The following is a 23727-nucleotide window of genomic DNA, read 5'->3' as shown; positions in this document are numbered from 1 at the left end:
TCCTGGCCTCCTCGGAGGGAGAGGGAGGTAGGCTACGGTGGTTGTCGTGACAACCAAGGAGATCCACCAGACCCCTCCCTATCACATGGTAGGGAGGGAAGGGGGAGGGTAAGGTGCTAAGGGACACGTGATCGTAGGTGGCCTAAGTCGCGATAGCAACACAACCACAGAGGGGCCACGTGAACCAGCCTGTACCAACACATGGCACAAAGCACCTAGGCTAGCCTAACACCCTAAATAACACTGATAAATAATACATCGTAAAAGAAAGAAGAGACACTTTTAGTAAAAGAAAAAGAAGCCCAGGAGGAGGCGAACTGATCCGAAGAACAGTCGACTACTCGGAGCCAGCGGTAGCCGATGAAGAGCAAGAGCTGGGATGCTGGGCCAGAAAAACACAGTCTAGCCCTAAATACCAAACTAAGAGAAAAATGGTAAAAGGGCTGTGTCCTAGCCATAAAATCGATGTAATAAAACGATGAACGTAAATATAAAAAGCCCATAAGCATAAGATGTCCCAGTATGGGAGACCGGGGAAATTCTTAATAACACGAGGCGGCACACGGCCGCCACGAGTCAACCGCGGGGGAGACCGTATATGACCTATAAAAAGGAAAATACTGGTCCCTGGAAGACTGGAATACCAAGAAATACTACTTATGAGGCACTTAACTTAGCCGAAGCAATTGCAGCATGTTCCATCGTAATGGGAGATAATAATCCAGCGAAAAACAACACAAGTGAAAAGAGCACCTAGCGCTGTAAAGCTAAAGATTAAGGATGCCTGCTAGGGGCGCTGCTGTCCGCGTGGCGTCGGTAGTAGTAGTAGTAGCGGCCGCATCACCCTTTAGTATCAGCTCTCTCTGGTGGGGATTTTATGTTGGAAGGTCTAAATGGTAAATGACTCGTGGTAGTGATCCCACTCGCCCCTATTCCCATACCGACACTTCTTTTATAGAGTGAGCGAGTCAGTTTTACTGACATTTTCTTGATTTTATTTTTCTCTGGTAATTTTAGATTAATTTTACCTAGAAATAATGAACTTAAGGATATTTCATAGGCCGACACGAGCTGAGCCCAGAAATCAGTAATTTTCAAATATTATCTCCACCAGAGAACTAAATCCAAAAAAACAAAACAAACCCTTAGGCTACCAATTCTTTAACAAACGATATGTGGGCAAAATACAGCAAAAATCAAATCCAAGCAGAGCGCTCCCAACTAGGTCTGTAATTGAAAGCTGCAAGAAAACAATTAACTCCTTGCTGAATGTGTTCCTCTCTTACCCTTGTAAGTGAGCGGGGTGATACCTATAACGACACTTGGTAAGTTACACACACACATATAAATATATATATATATATATATATTTATATATATAATATATATATATATATATATATATATATATATATATATATATATATATATATAATATATATATAAAGAATGGCAAACTGCAAAAATGTTGACAAAGAGCAGCTCTGGTAAATTTGCTTACAACCAGACCAAGCAAAAACAAGGGAATGGGGGATGCTGTATTGTACTCACTTAGATATTAAAACACATCTAAATAAACAAAGAATTTTTTATTCAAAATAAAGTCTAAGTCAGTCTTAACGGCTATGTCTTTCATAATGATCACCTCTGAAATTTTCTCTATTCCACCCAGTGTTTCTATCATGTTGTCAACATTATTGATAAGTCCAGGATACTCTACACACACAAACTGACGCAGTTTTCCGGAGCCACTTGTTGATGATTCACTTGCCATCTTTCAAAACCTGAAATATAATGGACAATGGATTATTCTGCAACTATAAAGCAATTCTTGAAATTCTTTCATATTCCAATTAAATTGTTCAAACTATGCAAATTATGTAATATTTCCAACATTATACTGTTTAAAGCTGGGGCAGATGACTAAAATACAGGATATTTCCATAATTAACAGGTGCATATGACAACTATAGTGTTATATGCCAAACTACCAGTAACAGCTGAGAACATCAAACCTACTTTTTATTCATTTCAAATTACACCACCAAAAATTGCACCGAAGATGTGTAAGCAATTTTCATTCTTGACAATATAAGTTTCCTGTACTGACTTACTAAGTTTATCTTCAGAATGAAAAGTGTAACTTCCTGGCATTATAAGATTTAATAATGTCAGTTTTGATTTTTTCAGGTTACAATTTGTATTAATTATAAGCCACAAAACTGTGTTTACTGATAAGTTTTTTTTTTTGGACCTGGAATATTTCATCGTTATGAAATGGTAAAAATGCAGTGATCATTCAGGTGAGGATGTATTAATGAATCAGGCAAACTAATAATGTGAGAAGTTCAAGGTTACTTCAAGTTACAGGACACCAAAGTTCAAGGTTTCTTCAAGTTACAGGACACCAAGATGTTTAACAGTCACACTGTAAGGCTTAACAATCAAAGTGAAATTGAAATCAGCATTGAAATGTGATTTGCCCTTTAGCTTTAGGTGTTCTAAATAATTTTACGTTAACTTGTTGGAAATCCTTGCTTAACTTACTGCCCCACCGTAACATCTATGAATCTCAATACTGAGCTATGGCAAATATACTCATAAGAGGTAAGGTTAAATATTTCAAATTTGCTGAAACAGATATAGTGCATCCTTATATAAACCACTACCAATATCTTATAGTCCTGTAAGGCAGGTCAGGTTAGGCTGAGTGAGGGTCCAGGGGAAGGGGTTAAGTGTGACTCTCCCAAGGCCAGATAAGGAACTGGCCCCCTAGTTTATGTTAGGATGATACCTGGATTTTACTATTGCACTTCAGCACTCTGGTGAGGGGGTGGGGAGGGTTCCAGACAACCCAGATTAAGTTAGTAAGCTTCATTGTATTTCATTTATTTGTTCCCCCTCTCACCCCAAAACCCCACTGGAGCTCAATTTATTGCTAGATGTAGGGGAATATGGTTCAGGTGTACTAGTTTAAATACTATTCCCTATGAAAACCAGTAAAAGTGTAAAGTTATGCAGGATAGGCCTATTTCTGTGAGTCGTGGCCTGTTTCAAAGCAGATCAAAGACATATTTCCAGGGATGATACCTAACCTAAACTTTTGTTAACCTACACAATCTCAGGGCCCCAAGGCCTTTTGCAATTAACTGAGACATGTTCAGCCAACTCAAAAATAAAAGGAAAAAATGTCCAAAACCTATAGTTGTTGATAAAGTTTGGAATGATACAAGCACTAACGTTAATGTTAGGATTTATGGCCTTGACCTGATGTTTTGCAACGCGTCAAGCCAAAAAATGGTAAAAAAGTGCAAGATGCCAAACAGCAGCTAAAAACCTTGAGCAAGGAAAACCCGAATGCCCGGTCACATACGTTGATGAGGCCATGGAGACTCGGTAGAATCCATAATGCAGAACACAGACACAAACACACTGACAAAAGAAGAAACACAGGCACAAATCAACTGGCTTGGAAGGAGAGCAAATTGATAGCATCTACTCTCCAAGGTGGTTAAAAAATAAGAAACACAGGCACAAATCAACCGGCTTGGAAGGAGAGCAAATGATAGCATCTACTCTCCAAGGTGGTTAAGGAAAGACTAAATATGTCACGAGGCGGTGCGCGGTCTCTGACCAGCTATCATCTCATATGCACAGGAGTTGCCAGATCTCACAGATTCCTTGCTTACAACAATGATTTGGGGTGGTTTGTCCCGTTGTTCTGTAATCTTGACAACAAAGGAAGAACACAGTTTTTGTTCCGACATGTAGTTGAGCACTGGTTACAAAACATTAGCCTAACCTATCAAGGGCATTCTGGTTTCAACTAACTAGACCTTATCTTCCAAACGTGACTTAAGGTACCATGCCCTGACTTGGCCAGGGATATATGGTTATATCATTCATTTCACTCAGATACATTCATATTGGCTAGAGTTATCTAATCCATATTCCTAGGGCATGACTTCAGCATATGACTGGGTGGATTTAAATTTCCTGCAACCAGATTGAGGTGCCACAATATACAATATAGCAACCTTAAGTACTTATGTACTAAGGTGAGAGCAGTTTTGCCATTTTGAGGAATTTCGTTAACTATTGTGGCTTTCTAGTGACATCTGGCAACCTCCCGTGAATATTCTGACCACGGCCACGGCGCTGAGGAATAAAATTCTTCACTTTGCCTTTTTATGGTTTATTATGTAAACAGTTATAAAACATATCCTGCTTATTTATACAAATTAATTTTATTGAAATCCTTTATTTTTCTTCATCAAAAATACTTTATGTAAGCTAGTGACATGTAATTTATTTACGTCACGGAAAATAATTCTACATCGGAAAATATGCAGTCTTACCTTTAAATTTTCCGCATTCTAACCATTAAATCATAATTAACATAAACAAGAAGAACTGTGTAAGGTAACACTGGTAAAAGCCAATGTTGTGAAGAAAAAAAAAGCAATGTTGGGCGAGAGGTGTGTTACACAATAGCCATCAAGAACTATGGGAACAAGATGCTACATGACAGGGTCCACATCAAAATGGGATGAAGGAAATGGAATTATTTTACTTTACACCATTATTGCATTGTGGAATTGAAAATATAATATCCTTACGTTTTAACCCCTTGTGAACGGATAACATACATACGTATACGTTCAAATGTGCGCCATACAGTTTGCATGAATTTTTTATGAAAAATGCTCTAAGTGCTATTTATCACTATTGGTAACTCTTCAGATCACAGTACGAGAGTCAGAGTGAGCTTGGACAGATTCAGTTTTGTTTGAGGTGGTATAAGGGGAATGTTGTCGCAACTTCCCATCCATGGATGCATCGTAAATATTCTATAAATATACTCAGAATTTGTTACTGCTTTAAAGCTCTTATCTGTTATGATGTGTGAGGTGTAATTATAATTTCACATACACAAAAAAAAAATATAAATAAAAAAACTTATAACTTGGTAAAATTGGCATATTTTCATGACTGTCTTAGAAAAAGAGGCCCGCACTGAGTGGGAAATATTCACTTTTAACTTCCCGTGGGGGATAATTTTTTCTTTCTTTCTTTCTTTTTTATCCCATGTGCATATGCATATCTTCCTCTTTCCTTTGATATCTTTTTTTTAATTAGCCATCCTTAAATTCAGCCTGGTCATATATAAGCACAAACAGTATGGGTTAAAGTGTGCTTTCAACATGTCTAACATTTGTTTAATTAAGAAATGTGTATTTTTACAGATGTGAGATCCCACCCTTATTTGCTACATTCTGGGACCACAGTGGGAAAGTGGGGTCTCTGGGTAGGGGATAAACAAAACAAGTGGAACATAGTACCCTATGGACCTTAATCCTATTGATGCTCTTTTTCAGATTAAAGTGAGTTTCTAAAATGTTTTAAAGCTAATATCATACACCAGGGTAATGACCTAGTATCCTAGCTTAGGTTGGGTTAGGTGTGGGTGGTTAGGTCATTTGATAACAAAAGGAACACCAGAAATGTTCAAAGCACACCTTAAAATAATGAAAATATGTATGGTTTAAAGTAAAATTTTACTGTAAAATTGGAGGTCAACAATTTTACGGATATTGATTGGATGTAGTATCGCTTTCTGGAGGACTTAGAATGTGCTAAACAACTATTATTCTATACTAACCTACGTCTCTCTCTCTCTCTCTCATATAGTGTGTGTGTGTATAATAAGATATATATATTATATATATTATATAATATACTATATCTAGATTTATTCTATATAATAGAGAGAGCACATATATATACATATATTTGTTTGGAGAAATTGTAAAGAATTAGAGCCTATTCCTATAGCTTGCAATTCTGCCCCCTCATACCCTATCCCTGATAACCTACGCGACACTGTATAGCCGTAGAATAAAATGTGCACATTAATTAGGCTATGCTGTAGCCTATTATGCAACAAATAATGGAAATCTGTAACACAATACATCACACAAAAATCTAGTATACTAGGTAGGTATACCTAGGTAGGCTATATTTAACTTTCCAAGCTGAAATTGATTATGGGGAACTAGCTAGGTAGATATTAAATTTTACAGAATAGTACATTAGGTATTTTTATTTCTACCATGAAGGAATAGCCTAGTTACCTAACTCTGGCCTAACCAATTCCAACACCAAAGAGGGGAGGGAACCCCACTCTGAAACCATAGCTACCTAGCTATATTACCACCCAATAGTAGCTAATTACTATCTAGCCCTAATAGTACAAATAGCGGAGCCATTAACAAAGACATAAGCTACCTAGCCTATTACAGGATACAGTGGCATAGGTAATAACCTAAAGGCTATTTAAACTGCTTAACCTACCATCGGCCAGTAAAACTGGCTTGGGTTAAACTACCTACCTAGGTAGGTAGTAGGTACCTCATAGCTGGTACTAGTATAGGTACTAGGTAGTACTATGTATACTTTGGAAGCTCCCATATTTAATATTACTAGGTACTAGTACTACCTATAAGGGGTTCTATGTTTGGATGAGTCCCCCACGCCCGGGTCAGGGAACATCACCCTAAGTGAAGTTAGGAAGGCATGGTCTGGTCTGGTCAGGACATGGCATTCTAGGATACCTAGGTTAGTTACCTACTAGGTATAGTAGTACTCTTCTTGTCGCTCTCAACTCGCCCTAGCTAACTGAAGTAATTAAAGTATAAAACACGAACCTATAGACAAACCATATGTGGAAATACTATGTTGTCAAATTGGCAACCAAGACGAGATACTTAACTGTCTTACAGAGAATTAACTACGTTCACATAATACACAGTTGAATCTGGCATTAAAGAGACACAACGTTGTGTTTGTTTAGGTTTACTAAGACCACAAAAGGCAGCTATTTGCTCATGTAGCCAAAGCAGTATATTATGAGTGTCACTGTCATGATCGAGCTTATAATCAACAATGATAACTACCTATGCCTCTTGGAAAACACGCTTATAAAAATCCCTTTAAATTAACAAGAGTGACATAGCTTTTTTAAGTAAGAATTCGAATTATGGAATTATTGTTAATGTTACTGTCCCAATTCATTCAAAATATGAACACTTTCTCATCAAATGAATACCACTAACACCTTCTCTCCCACGACATTTTTCTACAAACAGAACAAGATAAAATTCATGTGTTTGATTATTATTCATATATTATAAAACGGTGATGACTCTACAGACATGGGTCTAAATAGCTCGTTAGCTTTATTAGCAGGTAGCTATCACAGAGCACCTACTCTGTTATCCATTTGTTTATTACCTTTTCTCTCTGCATGTATTTCCCGATAAAACGATTGACTCATATTCTCCAACCAGTTCTTACTCATTTTCTCCCCTTTTCGTCAATACTTGCCTTCTCTCTCTCTCTCTCTCTCTCTCTCTCTCTCTCTCTCTCTCTCTCTCTCTCTCTCTCTCTCTCTCTCTCTCTCTCATTACACCTACAAACACGTGTTTACCTTACCAACATGTTTTCATTTTTCTCTCTAACTTGACTCCTACCTCAAGCATATAATGATCAGATCTTTCACTATTAGCGACATTCAGCAACTTTCTATCATAAAATTCCTCTATATATTCTCTTTCCGAAAAGCATTTAAAAATAATTACTCTTTGGAACAGTGTAAGTTTTAACATTCTTGTGGAACAGAAGTGATGCAAGCAGGGCAATTAAGAGACTGCGAAAATTGAAGGACTCCAGGAATTTATGAAACTGCAAGTGAGATACTGCAGTTAGAGATTGAGTGGCTAACCAGTATGTGTGAAGTGTATGAAGTGAGGTAAAGGCCTTTCTTATTGGGCAATAAGAAAACTGGCTCCACTGTATATATAAAGGTAAAAGTGATAAAACCCACTGTAATAATTATAGGGTCATAATGTTATTAGAACAAAAGGGAAGATGCAAGGTAGGATTTTGAAAAAGAAAAGAAAAAAAAAAGGAACTCACAAAGGAAGAAACATGTTCTAGACTAGGAAAGTGGTGAGTGGACCAATCTTTTGTTGAAAGGAGCTTGAAAATAACGTGAGAAAGCTGTGACATCCAAAGACTTACAAAAAACGTTTAAGCCAGTGTTGACAACAAGGCAACGCAGAATTTGTTAAGAATGCATGGTGTACAGATAAGTTCTTTTTGAGGGATTAAAGTTTATATGATAGAGGCAAAATGTGTTTGTTTGCAAGGAGATAAAGGTGAGGGGAAAATGTGAATGGAAACCAGGAAGAGAGCAAATTAATGCCATACGGAAGGTGGAAATGGACGGTGGTGGGATGAGAGACGAGGTTTGTCAAGATATAAGTAAAATAAGAAAAATAGCCGCATGTGAGCAAAATGAATGGAAGAGACATAAATTATCTATGAACGTCACGGTAGAAATGTATGGATGGATTTTTGAGCCAATTCCTCTTTACGGAAATGAAGTGTGGGTGCTGAATAAAAATAAAGGCAAAAAGTTTGAAGCTGTTGAAATGAATTACTGGCGTAAAATATATGGAATAAGAAGACCAGGATGGGTGAAAAAAAGTGTAGATATGTATCATTTTGACATGGCTTCGTCATCGGAAAGGATGGAGGAGATACTGATGAGGAGTATATAATTCACTTTATGAGTGAGGAGGACAGGAAGGCCTAAAAAGGAATTAAAATTAGGGAAGTGCACGCAAGATAGAGGTGAATGGTGCACTTGGACGCTATATCTATGAAGCCACCACATTTCCAAGCCAGACTTCTTACAGCAGGCAGGGTGCATGAAGTGTTCACTGGATGGCTCCCATTCACCTGCTAATCAGGATAAGGTTTACAGACTAAACCTGGTATTGTGAACACATATGTGTATAAATCAGAGAGAGAGAGAGAGAGAGAGAGAGAGAGAGAGAGAGAGAGAGAGAGAGAGAGAGAGAAGCAATTAGCACATTACCATTGTCAAAAGGTTCAAGGAAATATGAGGGAGGTGAATAAGTAATTTTTCATTGTAAACACAGAGACATAGTTGTTAAGTTTAACAATAGAAGTATTGTTTAAAAATAAGAAATCCAAGCGTCTTGATTGATGAAATATAAAGACTAAAGGTCAACTGTTAAAATTATATTTCATGGGAAGATAAAAGGAAATAACTAAGAGAAAAGGGTGACAATGGGAGTTGGGCGACTCCTATTATCAGTTCAATACATTCATGATTGCATGAAGCAAAACTGTTTCAGTAGAGTACAAAATAATATTTAAGTTTCTGTTTAGCATTAAAAGACACTACACGTGAGTGACCGTCCACCAGCTTTGCTTGTGTGTGCTAAGCCCTGTTCTATAGCATGTTGTCGTTGAACACAGAATGTCCAAGTTCGACTAACGAAGAAACGAAACTTAATCACTCATTCAGGAGAACGAAAAAAAAGTGTCTCCCCAACATGACCTTAATTCGGGAAATCAGGAAATCAAATACTTATGCGGAACTGTGAAATCGCGTTGTCAAGACAATCCCCAATTTTACGGATGCGAGAAATTAGTAATTTAGATGAAGACATGAAAAACTGGCTTCTCTGTGTGCAATTTTGATGACAGGAGAACGAGAGATAGTTAGGTGAACAAGATATTTCAGTCAAAAATCTAATTTTTTTTAATTACAACTCATACAAAACTATAAACAGAAAAGTACAATTATTCAGTTAACTATTGAGACATTCATATAAACAGGAGATGCTGGTTGTTTCCAACTTATGTATTCAGATCAGCTACTTTCTTATTGGAGCCTCCAAATGTGACCTAAATTAAACTCTCTGACACGTGAATAAAAGATGTCCGACTGTTTAAATTATATGGCACCATATGACTTCTCAAATAAAACAGACCGTTTATCATAAAGAGATTTCTTTACAAATTATTTACCTAAAGTGGCGACAGATATTTAAAATCTTCATAAAGCACTTGAACCCCCAATTTTACTAGCAATATAATTTACATATAGTCTTTTTAAAAAGAAACAGACATTTCAAATTCACATGAAGCATTTGTCCCCTATTTTAAAATAAGGTTTTAAAAAAGATTTCTTCAAACTGACAAGCTATTTAAAAAAGTTCTTTCACATTTAAAACATTAATAATAACAATATCATTTAAAAGGTAAAAGATATTAAAAACTTACATACATTAACATCTACAATATACGCATCACTTAATAGTTATCTTCTTTAAATGGCATTAGGTATAGCATAGTAAACGATGAAAAGTAAAAAAAAAGTGACCTGAGCAAACAAATGTTATAATAATAACTGCCCTTTGTTTCTCGGTCAATAGGCTACAAATAAGGCTTAAGTTCCAGCAGACGAAAATTTCTCTTGCAAGACTTGGCCTTAACTTAAGCCTGATCAATAAGTGAAGTCGGTGTGGCGTGCGAGCTCAAAAAAAAAAGAAAAGAAAAAAAATTAATATCATGGTACAGCACAGTTAGTCACGCGAAATAGGAATAACTATGGAGACAAAAGTAAAGTTCAAAGTAGGAATAACTTTGGAGACAAAAGTAAAGTTGGTTACAGCAAAAAGATGCCAGAAAAGAAATCAACGTACGAAATGTACAGGGAAAGTGATATACCAAGATAAGCTGAGATATTGGAAAAAATTCCTATTTATAGGAACGATTCAGGAGTTGAGAAGTAGGTTTCTATTTCGTCATCCGTTTACTGAATAGCAATTTACTCTCGGTAATTCTGACGGCAAAAATATCTAATATGAACAAGGGCTTTCTCTTTCCTGCGTTCACGTTAACTGCTTACGAGCAAGACACGAAACAGGTAAATGGATAAAAAGGAAAATGATACAGCGATAACATTTTACTGAGCGAAAAACAAATGCATAACATCAATGATCCAAATGAAAAACATGGGATCCTCTTTAACTGTATAAAATTTTCAACCTGTTGCGGGCAATTAGAGTGTTATAATGTTCTTTAGCGGCACTGGAGTGAAATTGGTCTCGAGTGCAACAGCTGAAGACAGCTTATAGTGGTAGATATCATGTCTTGAAAAGTTATAAAGGAAGTGTAGATATATATATATATATATATATATATATATATATATATATATATATATATATATATATATATATAGATTTATATTTATATATATATATATTATATAGATATATGTGTGTGTGTGTATTATGCAAGTATGTATATATGTATATATATATATATATATATATATATATATATACATATACATACATACATATACCACACACACACACACACACACACCACACACACACACCACCACATATATATAATATATAATATATATATATATATATATATATATATAAAGATACAGGCAAGAAAGTGAACCAGATCTATAATGCGTATCAAAGGTTGTCCTAAAGGAAAGAAAATGCAGAGAGAAAGATTCGCGAACAAGTGGATCTCAAAATAAAAGATGCAAATCGAGAGATATAGTCTGGAGTGAAAGCAGTCTTGCGTCGACAGAGCATTATTGGCAGAGTTGTTTAGTGAAGAGGATATAAAGAGACAGAGCTGAATGATGCAAAAATTGGAAAAAGTTACTGTCAGGCTGAGAGTGTTGATGGAAGTGACTGTTGAGGATGTAAGGTGGGCAAAGTAAGAAAGTTGGAGTTTTTTTTTTTTTTTTTTTTTTTTTTTTTTTTTTTTTTTTTTTGGGGGGGGGGGGGACATAGACCAATATAACGGAAGGTCTTGTGTCATTATGCAGTCCACGTAATATGAAAAGCTAATTGAAATTATCTATGAACGAAGCAGAGGCAAAGTTAATGTTGACAGGGTTTTGTTCAGTGAATTTGCCGTAAACTGTGGGTTGCTGCAAGGTTGGTGTTTATCCTTCTCAAAAATTTTATTTATTAAAAAAATGGTCGGAGATGAAAGAGAATGTTTTCAATTGAGTTGGAGTAACGACAAAAAAGTTGACAGACTTAGAATATGCAGATGATGCTGTTTTAATCAGCAAAACACAACAAGGCTTACAAAGCTTGCTTAACGGAGTTTTTCATATGTATATAGAAATGGGTACAAAACATATGAAAAAAAATCAGAAGTAATGAGGACAGAGTAGTATGCACAATGGGATGAAATATCATTTGACGGAAATGGGATTAATGAGGATGAACCTTTAAAATATCTAGGAACATTATTTCTAGCACATGTTATCTTTAGACAGAATTTAGTGAAATTCTAAAAATGGCAAAACAAACTTTAGGCAGGCGAATAAGTCTTGGACATCAAATAGATTAAAATTGCATGCATAAAATTATACATAAGTCTAGTGCGATCTGTATTGTCACACTGACATTAATCATGGTATGAAAATCTGACTAAATCGGAAAGATGTTGACCATTTGAGAGTAAAGATTTAAGAAGACTATGAGGAGTCAGACGGCGAGACTGAGTTAGAAGTAAAGAAAATTAAGGAAGTTCCATATGTAGATGAGATTTGATGACAAGATGGAGATGGTTTGGACATCCCTTCGTACAATCCCGGGTGAGGTGGGGAGGGCGTTGCAGTACATACAATGTCAGCTAGGCTCCTGAGACTACCAAAAGAGTGGAAGACCCATATATACTTGGATGAGAATAAAGTAAAGGGAGGCTGGAGATGAGTGCAGCTTTGTGGAGTAGATAAAGCACGCACACACACACACGCATATATTATATATATATATATATTATATATATATATATATATATTATAATATATAATATATATATATATTATATATATTTATATATATATAAAGGACAGTAAGCTAAAAGGCCCAGTTCCTTCGTGGCTATTGCCTTTATTTATACATTCATCACGTTCCATATCTTCGTGATTCAGTTATATATATACACACATTCAAGTATTTGAATCCCACAGTTCCCAATTTTAGTGAAAACAATCTCGCCGCTTTGGTTAGCATTAGTCTACCTGATATTACCTGCATCAATTCTGGTCATGCTCCCACGTAAGAACTGTGAAAATGACATACATATCATAACATTAAATTCAGCTCACATTACATTCGCCGTCTTAATAACAGAGACTACCACATTTCAAGAGTTCCTCTGAAGAATATTTTATGCATCGACACATCACTGATGATAATCCATGTACCTGGTTCGTTCCCTAGACCATCATGGTCAGGGCTATCATAGCGAAATAACAGAACTACCTTTACAGGAGTCGACAAATATATATTTAAGAAAAAAAAAACTGTTAATTTGTGTTGGAATTTGTTATTTGACCCCGATATCTTACGGCTAGCGTGATGTTAAGAATGTCTGTAACCTAAGACTTTTGTTAATTCCTGAGCATGACCAGTCCTGTGTTTTATTTTTTTCTTTTATAGAATAAGCATTGTTATAATTTGTCAAAGCATTTCAACATGACGTCATTTTCATGAAACATACAGCTCGGTTCGATGGGGCTGAGTTTTGGTTGTTACCAGATACATGAAATAAATTTATTATGAAGTCTTATTTTTCTTCACTTTTTATAACCATGAAAAAAACCAAGGTCTAGACCTTGGAAGTAATATATTTGCCAAGTTTTTATCACCTTTTTCCCTTCCCAATAGAAAGGAAAATGTAAAAAGTCACTGGACACAGACCAAAAAATATAACAACATACGGAACATTTGTCATGTAAGTTCGATTAAATATCAATATTATGAACTACAGTTTTTGTCATTTACAATAATCACCCAGTTATTTTGCACAAGGAAAATTATACCTAAGTTTACCGACGAGAAAGGCAGGCAATCATTGAATCCATGGCTGAAGCACCAAAAGTTATGACGCCCCTGTCAAAGACTATGCTTAGAAAAATGCACAATATTGACCAAGAGTTCTAAGGGTGTCAGGCTATGCCCTGACACAATTGCAACTTGAATTACACTCCAGGTACGGACTGCGTTCAAACATTTCTAGTTCATAAAGCTACAAATTGAAAAAAACTCAATCAATCATCGGAAATTAAAGCAGGTATGGTGGAAATCTTGTGCGAGTTGGTCAGTGGAGGTCCGTCGAGCTTCAGAGAGAGAGAGAGAGAGAGAGCTATAAATTATCATACCGTTATAACAAATGCGAGGCTTCGTGGCGTTTACAACAAGGCGTCCTTACAAGTACAGGAACGGGATTAACGTTCTTTGGTTTGCAATTACAAAGACACACACACACACACACACACACACACACATATATATAGAATATATATATATCATATAATATATATATTTATATATATAGTATTGAGAGATAGAAGAGAGAGACGAGGAGAGAGAGAGAGAGAGAGAAAATTTTGATATAACCCTACAAAGAAAACAACAAAAATTGAAACCAAGCATTTTGAAAGACTAGTTTGGAACCGGCTTCGAAATCAAATAGCTTTGGGAAACAACATAGGGGTCTAAGTTTGTATATCTGGCTCAACCGTTCCTAAAAGAAACAAGAAGAATCAGAAAAATTCTCATATGGATGATGGACTGGGGTTCTCCCCCTCTTTCACTCCTTACAAAATAAACCGGTTTTCTTACTGCCCATGCTCGGCGTCCTAATGTAATTATTCGGGGATATGGCCGTCGACTTTGGTAGGGTATGGTAGGAACCGTCGACTCTGGCAGGCTATTGTAGTGTTGCCGGTGAATCCATTACAATATATAATTTCCTGTTCATAGACATGGTAATCTACGTTACACATTTATATGGTCAATACAACGGAAGTCTCTTCCGTTGTAAACCGATCATTTTTAGACATGCAAAAAAAAATAGGAACGAAATAAAAACATGAAATTGCCCCTTCGTGAACGGTTTCAAAGATGGAAGTTAACATGAGTATATATCGTGCTTGGAATAATTCCCTACTCGTTTATGTAATAAGTTAGATTATACAGCAGCTCGTGATTACTGGCGTTCAGAGTCTGCAACCCTACGGCTGGCTTAAACATATTCCATATAAACTGAACGTTATCAAATTGTCATTCCTGCAAAGGAAAATCGTTGTTGAAAACAAACAACAAAACACGAAAACAAATAAAATTTCTGTTGAAAACAAACAACAAAACATCCAAAGGAGTAAAATTGTTATTGTAAAAAACAACAAAACATTCGAAAGTGTCAAATTTCTGTTGACTACGACTCACAAAAATCTAAACATATAATCACTACTGAAACGAATAACGACACTAGCAATCATATCAAAGCTCGTAACACGCGTCTTCCTACTCGAAGAAAGCATAATAGGAAAAGATACTCTGAGTAAAAATCAATTACGCAATACGGACGAGTTCTCGAAGACTGTGACGTCATCGGTTCCACTAACGTCAACAAGAACTGAGCCTATAAAATAGAATAAAAAGCAACTTGATTCAATGTCAGTGTTTTACATGAAAATATTGCACTCCCTTCTCTAATTCCACTCACACACACACACACACACACACACACACATATATATATATATATATATATATATATATATATATAATATATATATCTATATATATATATATAATTAGAGAAAGGAGTACAAAATTTGTATGTAAAACACTGGCATTGAAACCAGCTGCAACATTTATTTAATTTTTAAGGCAAACTCTCTTAGCATCGCGCATAGTAATACAGAATATTATTATAATATATATTATATATATATATAATATATATATTATATATATATTATATATATATATATATATATATAATCACTGAGCCTTTCTCTTTACGGCTGAATGGCGCTTCGGCACAAACTGTACTAATTGGGAATTAGTGCTTTAAAAAATTCTGATGATTTAGGATACTATCAAGCGGCGTCCCAATGCAGAGCAACGAGGGATTGTGGACCCCTTGGTGAGAGGAACCGTCCCATAAATGGCGGATGTGCCTTTTCTCTGGCTACAAAACAGAAATCCAATCAAGAGAGAAAAGAGTGTTAATGGACATATTACCCGTCATTACAGAAACACGCCTTGAAATGAGGAAAGTTGAGTTATTAAAAAAATACCGAAGATTGCACAGAAAGCCACATTCAGAATGAAGAAGGTATGAATCGTTTATCAAACTGGTTCGCTAGTGAGTCTGACTTCCATACAGTTTCTAAGGGATTGTGAAGTTTGCTGTGTACAACGATAACATCACAATGGACGAGGCATAAAAAAATAGGCCTTAATTGTAATGTCCAAAGTAAAGTTTATACCACAGGCAGAGACAGGGAATCTTAATGCAGAGTTATAGTAAGTCCAAGTTGTATGTAAAAGTTGTGTCATTTATTATGAGGGGAAAGCCTTTGGCTCCATTCTTTCCACGAACACTGGTGTGCGAAAAGAATCCCCAATTATGAAGGAGCTACTCAGAGAGAAAATACACCCATCACATTTACAGCACATTCACCCAGGACAGACTTAGACGATGCCATGGTTGATCTTCCGAGAAATATTACTATTCTTTTCTAAGTTCATAATATGGGTTTGAATTTCAATTCCTAAACATTACGGTATAGATAGAATGAGTATGAGGATAAGTGATAGGTAGAAAGTGGCATCATACTAATGAATTAAGTTCAATCTGTCGGACCCAAAGATACTACTGACATGTGGATTAACAGAAATAAACAGGTTTAACTGAAAATGAAATCGAGTTTCTGTATATGATTTGTGAAGAGAAGAATCAACCTTTTGCTCCTTTAGGATAAAGTGAAATGAAGCAATAAACATTCTTGCCACTATGTTGTCAGGAAGTCACAAAATGGCCGGGGACACTGGGTATGCAGCATATAACCTGTACACGTGTTTGAGAGAGAGAGAGAGAAGAGAGAGAGAGAGAGAGAGAGAGAGAGAGAGAGAGAGAGGGGTTGGGGGTTGGGAGCATTAAATTTTAGGGTTTTGAACGTGAGTGGATGTTCTGCAGAAGAAATATATGATAAAAAAAAACATACTCCTAGAAAGAATATTTGGTAAAAAGCTCACAGCCTTTGGCTATCTGAATATGAAATTTAGGGATAGCTGTTTTGTTATGAAGACTGTATGGGTATAGATAAGTTATACCAGAGGAAGGTAAAAGCAGACAGAACAGTTAATAAGCAAATAGATCTTAAATCAAAAGATACAAATAGAATGATGCTATCTGAAGACAATGTCTCCCTGTATCAATGGACTGTTCTGAAAAGTTGATCAGGGTATATAATAAAAGATATGCAAATCTGAATGAAACAAGATTGGATGGGGTTAAAGTAAATTTTACAAGTGTTGAGAATGTAACAAAGGCAATTAAAAAGTAGAAAAAGGATAAGGACCACAAGCAATTACGAGTGAGATGTGTTTATCGTGGCGTAGCTGCTGACTTAAGTTTGCACAGCATGTCTGAATGAGATGAATGCTCTTTAATACTAATGGATTTAGCAAAATAATGGTCTCTTTATGTCAATGACAATATTGTACAAGTTTTTTTTTTCTCTTTTTTTTTGAGTGAAGGTGAAAAGGTGTGAAAGCTCGTGACAGAATGGAGAAAGATGCAATATGGGGAAAGTTGGGATGTATCTAATTCTAATAGAAGGTCATTTGTCGACAGTGGTCAGAAGTTTCATTATGAAAATGAGCCTTATGTTAGGACATGCATACAGGAACGCGGCTGGTATAGCGAGGAAGTGACTCGGACGAGGGATTGTTTTGTCTCCATGACTGCTTCACTTTTTATGGATGTGGTGACGACAGATATCAGGGAAAGAATAAGAAATGTAGGTAAAAGTCTGTGGATAAGGAAAGGGCTCATGGACAGAGTGCTAAACGTACATGAGGATGAAAGTTACGACACGCTCTAGGAGTTTTCTGTAAGCATATGGGTCACAAGGAGTGTGGAATGGTTTAGTGCTTCCAGATGAAGCAGTGTTATTTTGGTCATAAAAATGAGTCTTCTGCGCTTGAAAATCTCTGTAAGCTGAAAAAAAGCTGGAAGTGAATGTTGAGAGTTAGAGTGAGTTGGTCAATGGAATCAGGATGGTGATACCACGACTATTAATCCTGGGTGATACTGAGTGAAGCGGCAGTATGCGTCGTAAATGGAAAAACAGACACATAGGTAAACAGTAATATAAAGGGTGAACTGAAGTTGGTATATCACTTACGAATATTTAGTTTCATACGAAATGAGTATTACCACAGAAGGCACTGTTACACTGAAGATATGGATATTTTTAAACTTAAAATTACGTAGCCTAAATATTTACTACAAATACCTACACTCTATATAATGCTACTTGAATGTAAAAACAAATTACTTTCGACTACAAGAATGATCGTACAACGCCATAAGTCACATAAACAGGCTAAGAAACAAATCCCAGCGAATTACTGAGACCAAATTTTCTAAAATAGGATACAACAAATACGGATATCGTATAATTAATCTTGTAAAATGAGAAAAAGCAGGGGCTGTGTATTTGGATGTGAAGTACTTTATTTAAATAGAGAGAGAGAGAGAGAGAGAGAGAGAGAGAGAGAGAGAGAGAGAGAGAGAATTTATTCTAAGTAACCTTTTGTTATCGTGCTTCGAGCAACAGGCGGAAAAGTTCTATAGAACCAGCACCGTCAGTATAAGACTGGACCGGACACTTTCGCTAAGTGATGTCTCAACCTCAAATGAGGGTCCACCCAAATCCCAACCCCAAAACCCACCCCTTACCCCCCAACCTCTCTCACGCTACCCGCATGCTAATTGCAACGGCCGACCTGACAAAAACCGGTTTGTGTTTGTACGCATGTTTGTTTGACACGGACATGTCTCTGTGTCCAGGACCCGACTCGTGGACGAGGTGTCTCTTATGGGCATCAAGTGAACTTTCGAAATGGCTATTGGTTTGTTTTTGCCCTTTTGGTCCCGGTCAACAGGGCAACGATGGTCGGCGTTTTCTTTGGGCTAATCTCTGTCGGCAAATTATGATCGTTAATAGTATACTTATACTACATATAATACTATAAGACACATGCATTATGCATAAAAATACATCAATGTCTATGAATGCATATAATATGATATATATATATATATTCATATATAGATTTTTTTAAAAAAAAATTATAGTATATAAAAATACATATATATATATATATATATTTTTAGATGATATATATATATATATATAATATATATATATATATGTGTGTGTGTGTGTGTGTGTGTGTGTGTGTGTTGTACAAGCAGAGGACACAGGAATGAAATAGCCTCTACAATATAATGTACAAGCACAATTTGACTATTTGAGTTTGTATGTCCATCTTCTCTTGTAGACCGACTGCACTTAGAAAGTTGCAGATTGTGCAACTTTCCATGAGAATTTGCTGCAGAGCGTAACCGTCTGCAAGGTCGTTGCCTTCAAGGACAAATTTTGTATACGACGATTTCAGACTGTTCAGCCAGGGCCATCAGCTGTCCGTGAACCCATAAAATCGGGATAGCAAATACCGTAGACTTTAACAAAGTAGGGACCTTTTGCCCCAATATGCAATAGGCAGCATTTGTGGAATATTAGTGGAATATTAGCATAAAAGCTAGCCTTTCAAACACCATGAGCACCTGATCCTTCTGTCTAGCTTTCGTGTCTCTCTCTCCTGTCGTTTTTTAAAAAGTATGTTTTTAACAAGAACTGTGACAGACACTGTTATTTTTCGTAGGCATGACCCCTATAATATAAGGGGATGATTATGCATTTGCATTAGACTACACACAGAAAAAGTTATCTTTTCTACGGATGGTTTAGCTCTCCAAATTCAGGCTTCCATTAATTTTTTAATTAATTTGAAATATCACAAAATAAAACCAAAGTATATGTAATCATATTTTCTTAACTTCAAACTAATTCTGAGTTCTTATGTAACAGGTGAGAGTTATCTGTATACACAGTAATACACTCCACATAATCATCAAATATGCAGGGAGGAAAACCATTTCATTTCTTGCAGCAAAACTAACTTCCCACAAGTAACCCAATAGTGTTGTGTTCTGCTGAATATTCCTTCCGTAGCAATTCTGGGCCTTTCATTGTTTATTTTTCGGTCCGGTTAATGCTAGCATTCTGCAAGCATGTCTATATGTAAGTTCAGACACATATACATACACACACACACACACACACACACACACATATATATATATATATATATATATATATATATATATATATATATATATTATAGTATATATATATATATATAAAACGTTCATAAAGCTATCCACCCTATATCCATTAAAAATGGAACTTCGATAGCATATTGACATTCAGAACATTCATCAAACACTGCTAAGCACACCTGTAACCATCATAAAACTTTTTCATGGATCACAATGATACGAAATTCAAAAGTTACATCTGAGAAAGGCTATTTTATGTATTAGTTGAATGAACACTTACAGCAATTCATAATTACGCACCCACTTTTTGCATAAAACACTCTCTGGGAACAGTGGAAGACTGTCAGGTTTAAGGACAATGACAAAAGGTGCATATCAGCTCTTATTTTTCACTGAACCGACTGGAGCTATAATCTAATACAGCGCAAACTGCCTTTTGCCATACCTGTACTTGATAACTGTCTTCACATCTTCTTCTTCTTTCCCACTGTCTTCACATGGTAAGTGTTAATCCTACACCAGCTATGCTGGCTTCTGATGAATTGTTCAACAGGGCACCGGTACAAACTTTCTCTCAAAGAGCAGGTGCGAAAATGAGTGTGTTTGATTGCTTATTTGTTCAGATCCCGCCCTAGAATTTACATGCACGCTTACCACACCGTATACACAAATCCTGTTCTGGGTAACATGGAGATTTTTCAACTCTTTACACATATAATCCTGTCCCGCTATTTTAAAGATCTGTTTTATTATTCTTAATTTCTGGCAATGAATCTTGTCTATACTGGAGGTCGATATTGTTAATTGACTAGATTTGGCTGGACTGGGACCATGAGACAACTGTGAATAGCTTAATTCTTGAAAGCCTTCATGAAAACAAAAAGATAGGTCCCCATATAGGCACGTTAGAAAGTCTTCATGAAAACGATGAGATATGGCACCATATAGGAACGTATCTCTTGCATCTATACGATTTAAATGTCTCCTTCCAGGAAGACCTCTTGACTTTACTGTGGACTTTAAAGGCAATACCTTATACACGTGGAATATTTGCATGGAACCTTAATGTTCCTTCATTCACATTCTGGGAGCTCGGCTGACGGGGTACTATCTTGAATGCCTAATATAAAGTGCAAATCTAGCCCTGGGTCAAAAACGCTAGTTTCATATGAAATGGCAGTTAAACTATGTGCAATGGAATGTTTCTTTGGTTTGATCTGACTCCTATAGATTTTTGGCATTATGCCAAGCACTGGGGCAACTAAGGCCATTCAGCGCTGAAACGGAAATTGACAGTAAAAGGTTTGAAAGGTATAACAGGAGGAAAACCTCGCAGTTGCTGAGACAATTGTTGGGAGAGGGTAGACAGTAAGATGGAAGAAAGAGAATATGAACGGAGGTAGAGTAAAAGGAATGACAGCAGTTGCAGCTAGGGGCCGAAGGGACGCTGCAAAGAACCTAGTAATGCCTACATTGCACCGAATGAGGTGCACTGACGACTACTCCCCTACGGGGGGAATGTTTCTTTGGCGAAGACTTTCTTTTTCTTTCTTTTTTAGCAATTCTGGGATGTGTGAACACAAGGGAATTCCGTCAATATTCAGATATAATGTTCATCAAAGACGAAATGTTACCAGGCATATGTTTTCCCTGGCATCTCTAGGTAAATTTCGCGATGACGAGAAGCGGTGCTTTCAACGTGGTATGGCCGTTGGCAAATTTCCAGTTGAGAAGCGTGCTTTTAAACACACTTAGCATAATGTTTGGTAACTTTTATTCCTTTACTAATATCTCATGAAATGTTACTGTTCAGTACTTTGTAGTGTTTGCTGTTAGCACTCACGAATATCATAGCATTACTCTAGAATGTTAATATATAAGTTCTACTGGAAACCATGTCCAATTCACATTAGGTTTGGCTCATATTACTACTTACTCAGCCAACATTTTGGACGTCTTTATGCATCCTTCCTTCTTCCGGTAGTTTGGACAAAGTAATAGTTGTCAAAAGTTGCAGACTGAAAGAAATGACTGTCTCATCTAGATCATTAGGACCTCTTCTGAGCAAGCAGCAGTTACTTCAAACCTAATTCACTTCTATAGTCAAAATATTTGACTTGCAGAGTTCATGTAGTAGGAAGATTGTCGCTACGTTCTTTAGGCATTAATGATTTGAGGAGTGTTAGAGCTTAAGACTGGCCAGTTTGTAGTGAACTTTTGATTGCTTTCAATTAAGAACAATCTTCTTTCATTAAGTATGTACGTATTGCGATAGAGTTGGTGTACGTACAAGCACTCTGTAAAGCTGCAGTTAGTTTTCAAATTTGTCGCTCGTCATTCTGCAAAGCAATGTCGTTTACAATACTATTCATTGTTAGCTTTTTATTTCCATTTTATCAATCGGATCCTTTTGCGTTTGTGCATATAGTAAACGTTAAAATAGAAATCAAATTTTTCAAAAATGTGTCCTATATACATAATTTATTCTAAACAATTGGTACAAAAACTGTCAAAATCAAAATTGACGGGACCCACAGTGCACCAGCGACAAGTCCTTTTTACCTCACTACGTCACACAAAGAATTCATGCACGAGTGCTAAGTTACTGAATCATCGTTACCTCATACATATTGATACCAGTGTATAAAGGAAGAGACACTTCTCATTCCAAATAAATCTTCGTTTGTGCGTTCGCATTACGTTCTATTAGCAGTGTGACTTCCTAGTCTGTCTGGTCTGAGTCTAGCATATTAATGCCACTGAGCATCATAGAAACAATGGGCCTAGGGCTTATATATAGAATCCTACTGAACATCCTTAGAATCTAAGTTGAAGCTCGAATGTTTCCTTGATTCGTGATCAAAGACGTTAGAGGATCTTAATAATCTCTGCAGCTTCAGCTTTGAATTCCACAGCTGCAGAGAAATCTTTGCCTAAAACTGTACCCTGCAAGCCCTACTTAAATGCAATTCATAGATCAGTCTGGTTTTGGCTTTGTGGGAAGTGTTGTAATATGGTCTCTTTCAGTCCAGTTCTGTTCGGTTTTGATCTCGGCGGTCTTTAATCCACGCTCTCCTTGACTTTAATGTCACTGACTTAAGAGCTGCTTGTTTGAAAATCATTTCACAGCCCTCCTGGTGCAACTCCTTGCATTTATCGCATCTGCAGATACTCTGGCATTAGCTATAGACATCGGCAGGCTTTGTATTGAAGCCCATGATACGCGTTCAGTGTTTCTAAACCGTCATTCCTTTGACGCATACTTTGAAGAGATCATCACCTGTTACTGTGGCTTGAAAATTAGCATCTTAAAAGTTAGTGATGCAGCCTGTATTTTGTTATCTATGGTGCAGAAATATGGGAAGCTCTGTTTAATTTTCTTCCAAATGAGAGGATAGTTCAATATCATTCGTTGTCGAATGTGAGGTCATCTGGCACTATATTGGTTTTGTTTCAAGCATTTTCAGCACACACATCAACTAAGTCAAATGACAGTCGAGGAAAGAGGATCCGTGTTGAGAGAACGTTGAACGCTGTTGATGAAATATGATCATACAGAGGCAGAATCAATTTTACCAGTTT

The 23727-nt window shown here is 36.4% G+C and overlaps 1 protein-coding gene across 8 annotated transcripts in view; it reads right to left on the bottom strand.

Moving 5' to 3' along the window:
• Window positions 1-23727, bottom strand: part of LOC135217298 (general transcription factor 3C polypeptide 5-like) — a 120104-nt gene that overhangs the window by 69683 nt on the left and 26694 nt on the right. For 2 of the 8 annotated variants that reach the window (XM_064253062.1, XM_064253063.1), the window contains exon 2: window positions 1646-1784. In XM_064253062.1, the coding sequence (XP_064109132.1) occupies window positions 1646-1774 (129 nt within the window). In that variant the 5' untranslated portion in view covers window positions 1775-1784. Of the gene's footprint in view, window positions 1-1645; window positions 1788-6392; window positions 6546-6707; window positions 6923-23727 lie in introns of those variants that run through there. The other 6 variants (XM_064253056.1, XM_064253057.1, XM_064253059.1 and 3 more) reach the window with 6 other exon arrangements.

This window comes from Macrobrachium nipponense, chromosome 7 (assembly GCF_015104395.2).
Source record: "Macrobrachium nipponense isolate FS-2020 chromosome 7, ASM1510439v2, whole genome shotgun sequence".
Lineage (NCBI taxonomy): Eukaryota > Metazoa > Arthropoda > Malacostraca > Decapoda > Palaemonidae > Macrobrachium > Macrobrachium nipponense.
Note: the sequence above shows the minus strand (reverse complement) of the source record. Positions and strands in the feature narration are given on the sequence as shown.